The sequence below is a fragment of the Morone saxatilis genome, unplaced genomic scaffold (genome assembly GCF_004916995.1).
Source record: "Morone saxatilis isolate NCDOM2014 unplaced genomic scaffold, NCSU_SB_2.0 Contig14, whole genome shotgun sequence".
In the NCBI taxonomy this organism is placed as follows: Eukaryota; Metazoa; Chordata; class Actinopteri; family Moronidae; genus Morone; species Morone saxatilis.
In genome coordinates, this window is record NW_023339696.1 from 14,933,993 (window position 1) to 14,950,291 (window position 16,299).

The 16,299-nt window shown below is 41.4% G+C and overlaps 1 protein-coding gene across 2 annotated transcripts; it reads right to left on the reverse strand.

Moving 5' to 3' along the window:
- Positions 1-575: 575 nt before the first annotated feature.
- Positions 576-12,842, reverse strand: dnmt1 (DNA (cytosine-5-)-methyltransferase 1). 2 transcript variants are annotated; one of them, XM_035655426.1, is made up of 33 exons: positions 12,621-12,842; positions 12,105-12,141; positions 11,185-11,292; positions 10,853-11,093; positions 10,687-10,759; positions 10,498-10,582; positions 10,356-10,396; positions 10,209-10,263; positions 10,007-10,090; positions 9,707-9,816; positions 9,462-9,580; positions 9,253-9,345; positions 9,003-9,154; positions 8,419-8,606; positions 6,605-6,788; positions 6,406-6,503; positions 5,981-6,128; positions 5,756-5,871; positions 5,478-5,679; positions 5,261-5,394; positions 4,987-5,172; positions 4,672-4,896; positions 4,401-4,593; positions 4,071-4,161; positions 3,835-3,975; positions 3,461-3,743; positions 3,191-3,332; positions 2,846-3,012; positions 2,527-2,704; positions 2,209-2,404; positions 1,791-1,954; positions 1,422-1,538; positions 576-954 (listed from the first exon to the last, which is right to left on the reverse strand). In XM_035655426.1, the coding sequence occupies exons 1-33, from the start codon at positions 12,665-12,667 to the stop codon at positions 835-837; spliced, it is 4,518 nt and encodes a 1,505-aa protein (XP_035511319.1). In that variant the 5' UTR covers positions 12,668-12,842; the 3' UTR covers positions 576-834. The 2 variants fall into 2 exon arrangements, with proteins under 2 accessions (XP_035511319.1, XP_035511320.1); XM_035655427.1 differs by having other exon boundaries at positions 835-954; positions 4,987-5,166; positions 12,621-12,667.
- Positions 12,843-16,299: the final 3,457 nt, after the last annotated feature.

Sequence of the window (16,299 nt, forward strand, 5' to 3'; positions counted from 1 at the left end):
GCTGGATTTCATCTTGACTATTTTCAGTTTATTGGCTGTGATTAATGAGTTAATGCAGGTAATATTAGGTTTAGTGTTCTTTAATACAAGTTAAACATTTCTTTATTTCAGGGATTTCTTTTATCCGCACATCAGAAAAATCAGGCCCAACCTCAGCCTAGCTGTTATAGTTTTTTCCTTAAGTGGCTACATTGTAGATTGCCTAGCTTTTACATTTCTAGGCAACTTTTGTTGACAGATTTATTGGAAGTATACAGGCTTTGGCTTGGAAGACTGAATGCCGAAATAAAGAAATTAATATTAGCAACCAAATACCCATTTACAGCATTGCCAGACTCAAGTATTTATGGTTGGTAAAATAAATCTAGTCATATCTGTAGATTATACAGCAATTGTTTTCCCCACATTAGAATAGTTTAGTTAGCGTGAATCCTATCAAGATATTAGACACAGGTGTAAACTGCCATCTGTCACAGCTGGATTTAAAACAAAATAAACCTTTAATACAATATTACCAGTTTACTTACTTCCTAAACTATAGAGCATTAATTTCAATACAATAAAGTCACAAATAATCAATTTCATAAGAGCTTTATTTGAAACATTACACATATAAAAACTACATACAATTTATCCCACAATGGGTAAACATTTCCCAACAACATGATTAAAAGCACATTTAAAACCAAGAACATGGAATGGCACTGCACATGAATGTCCATGGTGGCCACTTCGTGACACAGTTGAAAGCCAGCTTATTTAAAAAGGAATGATTGCCGACACGTCAGCATCGGGATTTGTGGAACAGATTCTTGCTGGGAAAGTAACCGGGGACTAATCAGAGAGCTCCATCTTCTCTTGTTTGACGTTCTCTTTCTTCATTCTTACCATGACACACTTCTTAATCTCCAGGCCAATGGCCCTGGAGAGTGGAGGAGGCACAGCATTTCCAACCTGGTAGAAACACAAGCAGCAGTTACATGATTGGTGATGGCATGAAGCCGAGAGTTTACAAATGTTAAGAGTCATTTGAACTTTAATTTTATAGAGAAGCCATGTTGGACTTGCTTGCATTTTCAGTATTTAAAATCTGCAATAACACATTTTTTGGCTACTTCAGGACAGCAGAAACATGCTATAAAAACACAACACTGACATATGACCACAGTTAATATAACAAACTGTTGTTCATACAGACACGGAGCAACATTAGCATTCTTTTGGAGTCGTTTCTAGCGTCCAATATTCGCTTTCAGTCAGTTTTCAGTCACCAATCCCCGAGGGAAATATCTGGCTCAGCTGTTAAACAAACAGTCACCAACTTTGTCTCCTTTGGTGTCGAGCCACAGTGGCTTTTTTTAAAAACTGAAATCAGCTGCCTGCCCAAGATAGAAAGATTTAAATCAGAATCAGGATTTTACCTGTCTGTGTTTGTCCAGGATGTTTCCAAAGAAGCGGTAGGTGTCGGGGAATCCCTGAGAGCGTGCACACTCCCTCACACTGACCACTCTGTGCTGCTCAGGATGCAAAACACGGCCCTGAAATTGAAATGCTCAGATTAAGACCCAAAGGCAGAAAATTCACGAGATCTTTATAAATAAGTCCTTAGTTGAGCTAATTCTCCTTATGGTGACAGTGTACAATAGTGTTTCTATATAAGAGAGATAAAAAGGGTAGTGTGTTTCAAAATAAAATACCAAGAATGGGATCCAAGTACTTTTGTGCCATTTTTTTTTAAACTTTGGCTGAAGGTGGTTTTATTCAACACAATTGATCCAACACGGATGTACCTGCTTGCCCATGGGTTCAGGGTTGGTGACTGTTGTACTGAAGAAGCCGTCCCACTCCAATCTGCCGTAGAGTCCAGCCCAGTGATTGTGGCGGTTTCCAGTGTGGGGCAGACACCAAGGGATCAGAGTGTTAAACTGCCTGTCTGCAGGGTCGCATGGTGTCCCTAAAAAAGAAACAGATTAAGAGAGTCCTCCACACTAGAAGCTCTAACAGGGCTGATAAGGTAAAAACTAAATCATGACTCAACACTACAGTATTATAATGCCGTTCTGACACTTTTACCTTTAGCAAAAAAATTAATAAAAATGCAATTTGAGTATTGCACTAGGCCATAGTGGGATTTTAATAAAATTGCAATTAATTGTGCAGCCCGACTCTGTAATTTAATTATTCAAGTAGAAAACTAAACCAACGTACCTCCTGAACAAGTGCAAACACCTCTGAGTGCCCCGGTGCTGCTGCGTCCGTTCTTCTTATCAGGATGTGTATAACGCAGTTTCTTGGTCATGGTGCCGTCTCTCAGCCGAACCTCGAGGTTAGGCAGATCCCTCCAGTCGGAGCCTGGAGCCAAGGGGATGTGACGCATCCGACCTTCAACCAGAGCACTCATGTCCTGAGGGCACACATTGTTTTAGACGCAACTTTTACCATCAATTATAGAACAAGCAAACACTACAATCCTACATTAACACAGTACATCTACATCATGTCAATGTTACTACCAGGACAGGTCACCTTGCAGATATGATCTCTGAGGATTGGCTGATATTGTGTGCCTCTGATCTGCCTCTGGAACCAAGACTGAGGCTCCCCGTTGTAGGAAATCTCCAATGCAGCTGCACCATTGCGAATCTCTGGCAGGTCAGACATGGTGTCTCTGACAGTGATGGTTCTGTAGATTCCTCCATTACCTCTGTTGAAGACAGAACATTGAGTCTATTGTCCAGTCACTTTGAGGCGTTGTTAGAATCCATTCATCTAATTTGAAGAGCTGTGCAGGTTAGTGATGTAGAATGACATCCATTAATAGTATGATAGAGGATGTTTACATTACCGTGTAACATTGCTGACGTATTTCTTTTCATCCACAGCCACACTCAGAGAGCAAGCTCTGGGAGCAAACACATGCAGAGGCTCAGGATAACGAGGCAGCTGCTCTCCAGGAGCAGCAGCCAGGATGATTGCCCTGCGGCGGGTCTGGGCAACACCGTACTGACCAGCCTGAGGAGGGCAGCAGTGAGCATGTTAGTAGTCTCGTAAAGCCACCTTCATCATAAAAGTACTGGCATGTATAACACACTGGTTGGAGGGGTGGGGTTTAACTTCTCATAAGAAAATATAATCTGACAAGCACAATTTGGATTCAGTATTATCCAGACTGGAAAGACAATAGACCCACCTGAAGGACACCAAAGGTACACTGATAGCCCATGCGCACAAGACAGCGTAGAGTCAGCTTCAGGACCATGGAGTTTTTGAAAGAGACAAAGTTCCTCACATTCTCAAGCAGGAAGAATTTGGGTCTGTAGTAATCACAGTAACTGCAAGAGAGAAACTGTTTAAACGGCGCCCAAGGACTGCATCACCGATACAGCAAGAAACCTCCAGTACCATGTTTACAACACATTTCTAAGGGTCAAGATGAGGACCTGCTCTAACAGAAACTGACCTGAGATAGGAGACCACAAGTGAGTTCTTGAACGCTGAATAAGTGCGAGAGTTGAAGCGGTTCATCCCACTGAACCCTTGGCAGGGAGGTCCTCCACACAGCATTTCCACATCACCCTTCTGAGGCAGCTTCTGGCCAAGAGAATTTGTCTTCTCTCCAGACATGACCAACTTCAGCAAGACGTTGCAGTCCTCCGTGAACACTGTGGTGCCAGGGTTGTTGAGCCTGAAGGCCTGTGCTGCAGGCTCCCACATCTCTATGGCCCACAGAGTCTCAGAGATACCTAAAGGCAACCAGCAGTCATGTTTTCAGCATTGCATGGAAAACTGCAGATGTCAACAATTTGTGGATCCAAGCACAGAACAAGTATTTACCAGCCTGGTGGAATCCTTCAGAAAGCCCACCACAGCCCGAGAACACATCCAGTGTGCGATATTTGGGCACTTTTAGTGTCTGTGGTTCATTCTGAGAGTCCTGTGGTTCCTGTGCAGCGGACGCCTTTCCTTTGCCTTTACCTTGTAGAGTAATAGGATAACAGGATTAGCATTTCAGTGAGCCTAAAACCAATTTTAGATAAAGAAAATATTTTTTTTCACGTCTGCATGTTCACCTTTCCCTTTGCCCTTTCCTTTGCCTTTGTGAACAGCTGAGCGAGCATGATTTGGAGGGTCTTCAAAGCTCTTGGATTTTGCATTGTAGGCCTGTGAGAGGAATATATAGAAGATTTAACATGAACACAGTCAAGTATGTTTCAAATTATGTTTCTTTATCTTTCCAATTTAGCTCAACATTTAATCGTTTGATGCACATTACATTCGATTTTCAACAATTAGCATGAGACTTTTAATATACATACACTGAATGCCTGTTGGTTGTGTTTTGTGTGCAGGGTAGCTGTTTGAAGATATGCCAATCAAGCTCAAAGTATTAACAACTGTACCTCCAGGAAATAGAAGCGGTCAGGTCCACCACTGGAATAGTCCTGGACTGATTCATTCAGGTCTTCTCCATATTCTACCTGACAGAGGCCGAGCACCTCAGTCATGTTAACGGTCACTTCTTCATCACTCCAGTATAACTGATTGATGTCTGTGTGGTAACTGGCTTTTACACCTTTGTGTGTGTTCTCAGGCCTGGGAGAGGAGACAAAATCCAGTTAATTCTTCATTTGTTACAGACTAAACCCTGAATTTAAGTGGAACAGCCTTTACCTGTAGAACTTGTAGAGTCGCAGTTTGACCTCTGCAATGTCAGATTTCCCGTTGCTACGCCTGTGACAGAAGATCTCCTTGATGCGCCCGACGCGGAAAGGCTCTGGAGCATCTAGGTTCGACCCCTTGATGTAGTCGGAGGATTTCCTGTAATATTCCGGGTACAACTCTTCATCCACATCCTCTTTCCTATGGGAGCGCTTCACTGGACTAGCTGGCTTCACACTGAGCAAGGAAGAGAAGCAGTGAGTCTCATATACATTTTATTCATCATACAAGTTTTAGTAAATGATAAAGTTGGAATCCTTTCCTCACCTGAAATTGAAAGCATCAGGGGGCAGGTAGACGCCATCTCCCACCTTGTACTGCACCCCCTTAAAGCAGGCCAAAGCATACAGAGCCTTTGAGTCGTTGTCTTTGTCCATCAGGGGTTCAAATGCACGAGGCATTTCCTTTTCCTCTCTTTCTCTTGTCCTAACACAGCTGCCACAGAACCTGGGCCAGAAAATGGGAGCATATCCACAAAGTAAAACAGCAGAACAAAAAAGATCACATGTGCACTACAGATACATTCATAGACTGCGCTTACTTAAACTTGCAGTCTTCTGATGGAGTGGTCTTGGGAGGCGTCTCAAAGCGGGCAAACTCTGTGTCATACCAAAACTGATAGAAGAAACTCTTCCCGTCATCCTCAATCACCTTAATGTCCATATCCATGCCACCCTAAAATACAAAAGTAACCATCAGATCAAGAAAAGGAAAAAAGTATAATAAAATGAAATGAAACTGCTGTCAGGTTCACTTACCTCCATAAACCAGTTGTTAGATGGGGCCTTATATGTGACGTTAACTTTGCCTTGCACATAATTGAGCTGCATGTCTTCACACTCATCCACAATGACGAGCTCCAGCGGGTCAGAAGACTCTCCCAGCACTGTGTGAGTCCCACGAGAGAACCAGTGGGCATGGAACATCTTTCCAAGGCTGTCCTCCCACAGGGATGTGATCCTAGAGAGGATTCAGTCATTAGATTGATACAAACCAGTGTCACAAAACGTTATCGAAGAATCTAAAAAGGTCTTACCTTGCCAGATACAGAGGAATGGAAGGATCCTCTGATGAAACTGAGACACAGTCGCCCACCTCCAGCACTTCATCATTCAGACAGACCTTCCTGTAGTACTGCCTCTTCCCCTCAGTCTGAAGGAGTTGGAGACAAATATACTTTATGTATACACAGACTGAGCTGGGTTCTGATGCGTGACAGGAAAACTTCAGGGTAACTACCAGGGACGAGGGAAACCGTTACCTGAATGTGTTCTCCGATCCATGTAATTTTGCACTGGGTCTGCTTCTTCCTCTTAGCATGAGAAACCTTTTTGGCCTTCTCCACTGGAACATCTTCCTCTTCAATGTTCTCATCATCTTCAGCCTCCTTCACTGCAAGGTTTGGGCATCTAAACAAAGAGGTTGTATGTTGGTAAAAGAGGCATTAAGGACTATTGACATAAAGGTACCATGCCCTTGTCACAGTACACAAAAGCAGAAATTCTGTAAAGTTTATGTTGCATTAAAATATTTGTCCTTGTCTTTTCTTCTACATTAAAAATGGTAGCTAGGTGTTTTAATTACACAAAGCTGAGAGACTCAGAACGCAAAATATTTGCCAACATACATTCATAAGGCTGCAGATTAAAAACATCTACAGACTGAACTGCTTAGAGTCATGCTCACCTTCTCTGCTTACAAGCCTGCTTGCTTTTGCCACTTCCTCCAAATTTGATCATGTCCTTGCAAGCTGTACATTTGCCACAATCAGGAGATTGACAAACCTGAAAAGGAAAAAAGAAATATAGAGGATGCAAATCAAATTGCACAAACGCTGTTGAATTAGTATTTTGAGAGTTTGGGCTTCACTTTTATGACCACTCACCTCACAGACGCCACAGCGCTGTCTTTTGACCCCACCACTCTCTTTATCGTTCTGCTCTATCTGATCGGAGAAGAACGTATCGAAGATCTGGTACACCAGCTTGGTAGTGGTCGCTTTGGTCGGTCCCTTACTGTCCTTCTCTATCTTTGTTGGGTGACGAATGGCCTGTCTTCTGGCGGCTCGCCTGTCAATAGAATAAAGCTTTTGTTCAGAACAGAGATCCATTTGGCTTGGCACAAATACCTGATATGTATGGCATTATGAAGCCCCTGGCTGTCAACACACCACAGCATCAGGCCATGCAACATAAGAAACAAGCAAACGAAAACAGACACAAGATGTACAGTGCAGAGTTCCCGTTAGATGCAACTAGCCAATCAAGTTCTTCCCAAACATTCTGGCCTGCAGAGTTACGACTAAAGGTTTAGAGACTGTGCTTCGCTTCATCTGGCAAACAATGTCCTTTATCCCCCGTCCTGTAGGTTATAAATACAGTTCAAAAAGCTTTGCTGCAAGACATCTCTTAAGATGATTCTTCCAGTCAATAATATAAAAAGAGAATATTTGACACGGTGAACTCCAACCCCCGTGTTCTAAATAGTGTTAATATAGTTCGTCACGTAATGACTTAATGCCTACAGAAAGCCTAGGTGTAACATTTTATATTTTGCATTACTGTAATTAATCCAGTGCATAACACAAAGCCCAAGGTTACGGGTCAACAAGTCAGAATCAGAATCAGTGGTGCTAACATCCTTACAGTGTTTCAGAGTTTAAACTGGAGTGTATTTTTTGTTCCAACCCTGATGACTCACATCAGTGATCGTAGTGGGATAACCCACGTTCAAATGTGTGAAACAACCGTCAGCCCAGGGCTTAGTGTAGCATGGATTAGATGCAGCGATAAAACCCCTCAGGAGACTGCTGAAGTTCAAGGCTTCCACTGATTTTTCCTTTGAGAAAGACTTCTGCATGAAGATCAAGTTTAAACTGGAAAACTACTTCCCCTGTCTACCAATTACCTTCTGGGGCCACTGCAGCCAATTGGACTTTATAAGCTCAATTTTTTTTTGAATGTATTCATGTTACAAGCACCGGAAGAGAGATGGCATGACTGTAATGTAGAACAAAAAAGGAAAGTAATTTTGCATACTTGAACAATAACAACATTTCATGACTGTTAAAGTCTTTTACACTAGGGTGGTCAGTTTAGCCAAAACACATTAACAAAATTAGAAATTAAAATTCCAGCGTGAACTCTGGTATAATGCTTTTTGTCCATATAGCTTCTAAATGCTTCACACTAACACCACCAAACAAGCTAAGGATGCATTCACAACAAGGCCTACCTACCAGTATAGCAGCATGCTGCATTAGGAAATGTCAAAGGAATGTTAGACATTAGGGAGAACAAGGAGCGAGGAGCAGAAATACAGGAATAGAAGCAAAGAAAATAAAATGAAAAATAACTTTAAAATCCTGAAGCATTTGTGTTGCACAAGAGCTGCTGCTAGAACAACTGAAGCTGAGAATGGGGAATCTTCATTTAAGGTAAATATGTAGCATACACACTCATGTACAGTGTCTACGGAAAGCTTACTTGTTTGAATATTAGAATAAATCGATCATTTCAAGTAGAGAAATATTCCCAGATTGCATCAGGCCGATGGGTTAGTGATTTTTATAATGTAGTGTAGACCTGCATACTATTCCCTTAAAGGCTCAGGAATCAAAGCCAGTGCTTTAAGGGATCTTTGACTACTTCCAGCTGACATCCCGTCACGGTAAGAGGGAGCCAAATCTTTCAGCCATACCTTTTCCCTAAAGTGACACCTGCAAGCTTGATCAGGTCTCGCATGCAGGGAGTAACAATGATGGGCTGCTCATCTGAGTCACCGGCCTCATCGTAGCTCTCCACCTGCTCCACCACGAACTGGGCATGGCGCAGCAGTGTGTCTTCAGTGAAGCAGTTGAAGTTGAGTCCTGCAGGAGGCACGGTTGTCTAATGGAAGGAGAAACAATTTGGTCAGGGTCACGTTTTTTCCTTTAACTCGTGAAATATGCCAGTTCTTAGTTTTACAATTTCTGCATTCTTCATAGTTGATGCAGATTCATAGTGCCATGTTAAGGCAAACATATTTTAATTACTCACTCAGTCTGTAAAGTGCCAAAGATAATTTAAGAGGCTCATTACATCACAGCAAACTGCAAATATTGTCTATTCAGTGCTACCTGACTCTATCCTTCTCTATAAAATGACTTAGTGGGTTTCTGTGTACATAGAGTTGATCCTTTCTGAGATATGCCATTGCCATGTCGTCACTGAGGGGCCCTAGAAAAATGGAACCATGTTGAATATGAAAAGACATAAGCTCGTTCCATTCATACATGTTCTCACCTCAATCTTGTTGAGAAGGTCCTCATAGGTAGCGTCACGGTTCTTCTGGAGGAATTCCACCACAATCTTGCTCATATAGATCTTCTCCTGCATCAGTGCAAAGATGGGTGCGTACTCCTCACTCGACTGCATCAAGATGTAATCAGCAAAAGCTGTATAATAAAGATCAGGATTAACCATTAGTAGGTCATTAAGGGGTAAAGAAAACAAACAAATTTGGAGCAGAAAACCGAAAAGAAAAATTTGCTACCTGTAGTGAAACCAATTAAAGCCTTTTCTCCACCATCAAAACCAGTGATCCACCAGGCATTGATGGGTCCAAGCTTCTTGGCAGGAACACCACCTGAAACAAACAAAAAATAATTAAAATACCACACTCAAACACATCTGCTGGGTTGTAGTTAAGAGGAAAACAAGCTAAATTAAGTTTCCATCTTTAAAATGTGGGTTTTTTTATACCATCCAAGCAAGGGTTGTCATCATAAATGGGTTTGACAACACAGCTGAAGTAGAGCTCCACATTCTTCTCAATCAGTCCAGAGTCAAATGGACAAAGGTGGCCACGCTTGTCATATACACTGCAAGACAAAAGGGTTGGCACCATCACTGACTAATTCCTCAGGTGTTGCAATACAGCAATAAAATTAAGGACACATTTGTTCTAGCAGTCGAGTGTCACTGAAGACCGATGGAGAATCTCTTACCTGAAGTTTGTGATCTTGTGTTGTGGCAGATCGTCATAGCTCTCAAACCCATCCTCGTTGGAGTCAAACAGGGAGAGGCGCTCATCTGTTAACATTTCTGGTTCATCCAGCTGAGGAAGAAAAGAGCAGAATTGTTCCAGGTTTCACATTCTAGTAAATATTTATAATAAAATATTTACATATTACAATATACCACACTAAACACAATTAATAAAAAAGGGCTGCATGTGTCAAACTGTACTTAATTATTAAGGTGAAGGAGTGCCATTCAAAAAGCCACTTCAAGGACAACATACTCACTGCATTATCAGGATCTCCTTGAAAGAACTTGAGATCTGAATCATCCAAGTATTGTCTGCAGTCTGGACATTTGGGGGGTGGCGGCTTAAAAAAATAAATAAATAAAAGACAAATTGATTATACAGGTAACTTCAGTACAAAGCATTCATTCTTACAAAAAGGTTTCTAGCTTTGACACAGAGATGAAGACCCAATTCAGTACCTTTGCAGCAGAAACAGTCTTAATAACCTCGGTCTTCGATTCTTCTGGAGCAGCTCTGCATAAAAGAAAAGTGTGTGTGTGTTTAATTATGTGCGAGCTTCATCACCATCATTAGTGTTCATAATGTTGAGAGGGGAAGAGACTTACTTTTCATCCGACTCTACTTTGAGACGCTTCTCCTCCCGAGACTACAGCACATTTGAAAGTATAGACAGCGTTACATACCAAACATTGAGACTCGCACCAACTCTTGATGTTTAAAGATCACCAGCACATAAAAATGCTTCACCTCTTCAACATTGTCTTCCTCTTTCTTCGGTTCATTTTGTCCATTAGTAGATTCTCCATTCAAGTCTTCAGACTTGCGCTTTTGACTGCAAGACAAACTTAGTTTTAAAAAACAGATTTTTTTTATTGGCTGAAAATAAATATGAAGTAAAGAACAAAGTATTAGGACCAAGATAAAACTTATACGCACACTTTAGAGAACATCGACAGAATGGATGGCTGTTTTCCACTGTTTCTTGTTACCCTGGTGGTCGCTGGAGACTCTAGAAAGAGAAAAAAAAGGAGATCAAATAACAATAAGTTGTTTTAAATCCATTTAATTTGTGCCGTTACATGATAAAGATTAACAAACTTACTTTTGGTGTCAGAATTTGCCTTACTCCTGCGTCCACCTTTCCCTTTGGCAGCAGTTGGTGACTTGACAGCCTCCTCTTCCTCCTGTACGTCCATGGTCACTTCTTCACTGTCCTCATCTTTGTGGGAGCCATTTGTGAAGCCATTCGTCTTTCCATTCTGCTCCGCGCCGTCAACATGTGAGCCATTTTCAAGATGAAACTCTTTTCCCAGCAACGCCTTTACTTTAGAGACGTAGACCTCCTGCAGAAAGAACATGGCACACGCGACAGGTCACAGGAGAAATAATGAGCCGTAAAATTTCAGCATCAGTGATATCTTCAAGAGTCACTACCATTGAGATCTCTGAACTTTTCATCTTTTCCTCCAGGCTGGACAGCTGGTCCTGAGCGTCGACGTGCAGGAAATCCTGCACCAACTTGAGCTTCTCTTTCACATTATTCTGGAAAGGCGTTTTAGAAGAATTATTTCATCAGAAAAGGGAAGTTTAACTTCAGGTGAGGATCAAAAACATACAAATCAGACTCTTTCTGGTGTATTGCACCAGAAGCAGAGAGGCTCTTGCAGCAGAAACAATGTTAAAGAGGCCACTTGATTATAGGTCACCTACTAAATCCTTGACGATACATATTTTAATGTACTTTTCCAATAAAGCTTGAAATGAGAGATAACTATCTCAAGCTGCAGCTTTATTGACATGTTAACACATGCTTTAACCTGAAGAGGACAGCGTCAAGACCTGAACATAAAAATCAAATCATCGTGTTTGAGATACTAAATCCAACTTAATGTTCATAACATGCATGTTGTTAGATGGCATTTATATAGTTCATGTCTTTACTTTTAAGGATATGGTGAGACTCATTCATCTTAATTGAAGCAGACGATGCAGATTTTATATTATACCATAAGTATTGTGTATTTTATTGTCTCTTTTTATCTTTTAGCATTAGTAAANTTAGTAAATGTCTTATCTGTTGTGTAATTGAATGTTTACTTTTTAGCATTTTGTCTTGTCTGTGCTATTTGTTTCATCGTGGGAGAGTGAGATATGTCTGGTGCATGTGAAGTAATTGACAATAAAGCTGACTTTTGGACTTTTGACTTTGCTTAGTGAAATCCAATTGAGCGTCTCTTCAAAGTGACGGCGTATTGTGACCCCACGATCATGTTCAAGTGTTTTGAGCCCCTGAAACTGAGCCTTAAGGAACAACGTGACTCCAGCTGCTCACTAATTGTTAACACTGAACCCACCTCGTCTGAAACTCCATCCTCATCCAGCACCTGCAGCCTGTGAACAAACAACAACAACAACAACAACAACAACACGGTGAGTCAACCAATGTGCGACAGAGACAATGACATTTACTCAGGTTGTAGCAATAAAAAAAAAAAAACCCGCTGTGAGCGACGGCGAGCTAGCAGAAACAGAGGTAGCAAAACTTCCTGAGTGGCGCCAAATCCCACACGTTGCTCCATCCATTGACAGGCTAAGATGCTAGGTGGCTAACGGGGAGCTAACGCTCACGTTAACCGTGTTTGCGGCATCAGACCTGACTGTCAACAGGCTAACGCTAGCTGCAGCTGCTAGTACGGGCACAATGTGAAGTAGTAGCCCCGGTCACGACCACCGGGGCAAGTGCGAAGCGGGCTAGTCACACGGGTTTCGCTGTCGTCGTTGTCGTGGCTTTCTAAAAGTAAGACAACAAGCTGCGAGCATGCTACAACAGCGAGGCATCATTAGCACTCCCGTTACTAACGTTACCGTACCTCTTCCTGACATCCTCTGGCAGAGACAGGGAAGTCCTGGATGGCATTGTGAACAGCTAGCTAAACGTGTAAGACAAAGGAGGTTTTAAAAAATAAAATAAATCGCTTTAAAATCCGTTAAAACAAAGGTTAAAACCGCCGTTGGCAACTGCAGCGCGTCTCCACAGTGACTGCTGGTCGCGTGATGTTTCTCGCAATGGACGCTATATGCAATTCGGGCGCGCGGGCCGTCTTTTCGCGCGGAAACCCGGGTGTTGTGGACTGTACCATTGCGGCGATCTACGGGTGAATCACTCTCACTGTGGGAGGTAATATTTCCCCGCTGAATGCTTCGTTTGAAGGCGAAACATTTTTTTCGCATAGCGTATCGTCTTATGTATCTTCTTGTGATTGCCACGTGGTTGTATTTTTAAAAAAACATGATTTTATTTAAATAGACAACAATCTCGACCCACCCTTGCTGTTTTCCAGATGTTGTAGACAACTGACCAAGCGGAAGCAATCTGAACGTTGTTTACTAATGAGTAATACTATCAATAAATGTCTTTCCTCATTAGATTTTGTATGTATCTGTACTTTTGAATGAACGCATTCAATAGATGACACTGTGCTCGTAGTGAATAATAGATTAGTTGTGTTAGTGCAGGGTAACAGTAGATGACTAACTTTCCTGTGTTACTCTAATGTATGTTCATGATTCCAGGTCTGGATGGGGCTCTCTTTGTCTCTCTCTTTTAAATATGTAAATATAAATAAACATTTTAGCGACTTCTGTGATTTTATTTTGCAGACTGGAACATGCTTCAAGTATGGCTTGCTATGTGCTCATTTTACCACAAGGTGGCACTATGTCATTGATAGTTAGAAAGTAGGAGTCTTTGTCCTCTACTTGCTTGTAGCTACATGCAAATCCAACCTGGCCACATCAACCAGAAGTTACCTCATTTAAGTTCAGTCAGTAGATTTATATTTTTTGAGCATTTATTTTCCATGTGAGGCAGTTTCGGCAGTTGTGTATGTGTGTACGTACTATATTTACATAATCTAATGGAGAGGATTCATGTTCAAGTGTGTTGGGGTTTCCATGTTTTCTAGTATAAACTATTCCAAATGATTCTTTCTTGCAGGGACAAACCCACTTTGGTCTTGTGTGCTGACTTATATGTTTGTGTGTACAACTTCACCTACAGGTTTCTGAGTCTGATGTCATATCCTGCAGGGCACTGGAAAGACTTGGCAGTCTTCCCAGCAGCACAGCCTCCTGGGGCTGATTCAGCCAGCGTTCCCACCCAGGAATCCTGGACGTCTGACAGGAAACAGGCCCAACTCTCCCAAGGCCGCTATAAGTCAGCTTCTCCCCTCACCCCAAGTCTCCCCCTTACTCGAAAACCTCTCCCGGGACCTTTCTTTATGCTTGTCTTAGACAAACCATTTTACAAATGGACATTCTTCCTTACCACACCCCATTTTCACCCTCCCTGCCCTCTACCCAGCTTCCCATCATAGCCCTGTCTTGCTTTAGTCTTTAAGCAACGGAACAATTTATTAGGTGAGAGAGGCATGATTAATCGGCAAAACAGTATTTGCATATACAATTGCAGGCTTTCATGTTGAAACTAGTGTTTTTCTGACCATGTCAGAGCATGTTTGGAATAAAGTCTGCATTTTGAATAGATCTCAGATGTAGGCACAATAGGAAGGCATCTCAGGACCTGCAGAAAAGCTACTGCTGCAATTATTTTTCAGCTGAGAATGACACGCGAACATGCAAAATGGATTCTTTCAGTATTTCATTTATTTTATAAAAAAAGGAATGCAATTAACAAAATGTTTATGTACCTACATTAGTGTTTCAGATTGTACCGATTTAACACAGGCAGCGTGCTACTGGACACACAAGGCTATTGCACACGAGACATTTCATACAACACAAATCATACATACTGTACAAAGATACATACATACTTACAAACATACATATTTATTCATGTATTTATCTTTTTTTAAATCATACAGTCAGGCAACACAACAAAGTGATAGGTAGACAGATTAAAACACCTCTCCATCTGAAAAAACCTGGGGTAAAGCAAACATCACTGAAGCTGCCAAAGTGCTTTTCACAATTTCTACTTGGCCATCTAAATGTAAAAGTCAATATAAAATACACGGAGGGAGAGAAGAGTTTTAAATATGTGTCTACAGGAAGAAGGTTAGTCTAACCCTGAACAACAGGAACCGGACAATGAAAAACAGGACTTCCTATGGCTGAAGGAAGTTGCATGTTGTAGGATGTCAGAGAATAAGGATGAAGCTGACCTCCCAGGAGGGCAGATCCCCCCTGTGCGTTTGAAACCGGATCTTCTCCTATTTTGTAGGGGAGGTGAGGGGTCTTTGGAAAGATGAGACATGCTTACATCTTTAGTTGCACAAGGCATATGGCTAGCAAATTAAACCAGGATGTTCACAACAAATTCTTGTTCATGGTGCTATTTAAGACTTCACAGTGAGAGTGATCTAAAATGTTCATCCCACTCTCTGCTCGTCAATGACTTGGTAATTCAAAATGATCAATAATACTGTCAACAGTGGAGCGCCTGCCCCAAACACTTCATACATACATTCAGCCTAATTCCCTAAGAGGAAGGTAAAAACAGAGACCACACATTGCTGCTATGTTGCTACAACACTGTCAAGACCTCAGTTCAATTAGTCAAAGTTGCTGGACAGCTGTCATTGAGTAAGATTCATCAGTGCCAACTCACTTCAGGAAATGTGCTTTCTGATTAGGCCTTCCTCAACGGAAACTGTTAAGATACAAAAGACAACAGTAAAAGCAAGAGGGACAGATTATGAGGACAAATGGGAGAAGGGGTGTTAGTGATGGAAGCTGGAGCTGGAATATATTATACACATCAGCGCTTACAAATAAGTTAGAAGTTCATGCATTAAATGTATGCAGATTATGTAAGTTTGTTGTAGTTAATCAAATGGTTTAAGCAAGGTTATATAGGGAATATATAGCCCTGGTTTTGTTAAGGGAGCACTCGTGATAATTTGATGTCTGTGGAGTCACTGCCTCCAGCTCTGTAAAGAATGAGTGGATGAATATGTAGGCCTAATGTATACATATATCAGTAAAGGAGAGTAATGTAGATAAACCTCACAAAGGACAACAATCTCTGAAGTAATCTACAAAGTGCAGCATTGCAAGCTTTGCATTGATGCAGTTCTTTAAAAGCCCAAAACAACTCACCATAACTATGATATTATGCATGTTATGTTTCTATTTTTGGTTTTTAAAGGGTTAGGGGTTTACATGTTGAGAAAAACAAGATGACAGGCATATACATGAAAATGGTTTGCAACTCCATATTAAATATTGAGAGTACCCACGAAAAAGCTCTTTTCACATTTCTCAAAGTTCTCACCTACGCAGTTGGTTCAATCTTGAAATGTTTTTACACCTTGCTGCATGGGTTAATCGATTGAATGCTGATTGTGAATTCACACAATTTTGATTGTAATAAAAAAAAGTCTGCACTGTAGATAGCTGTGTCACAGCCTTGCCAGGCATGTCAGTCCAGGATGTGCTTGCTTCTTCTTTCCATCTTATCACAGCCTCTTTACATGATCTCATATACACACATGCTTTCTTTCTCTCACTCACACTCACACACAC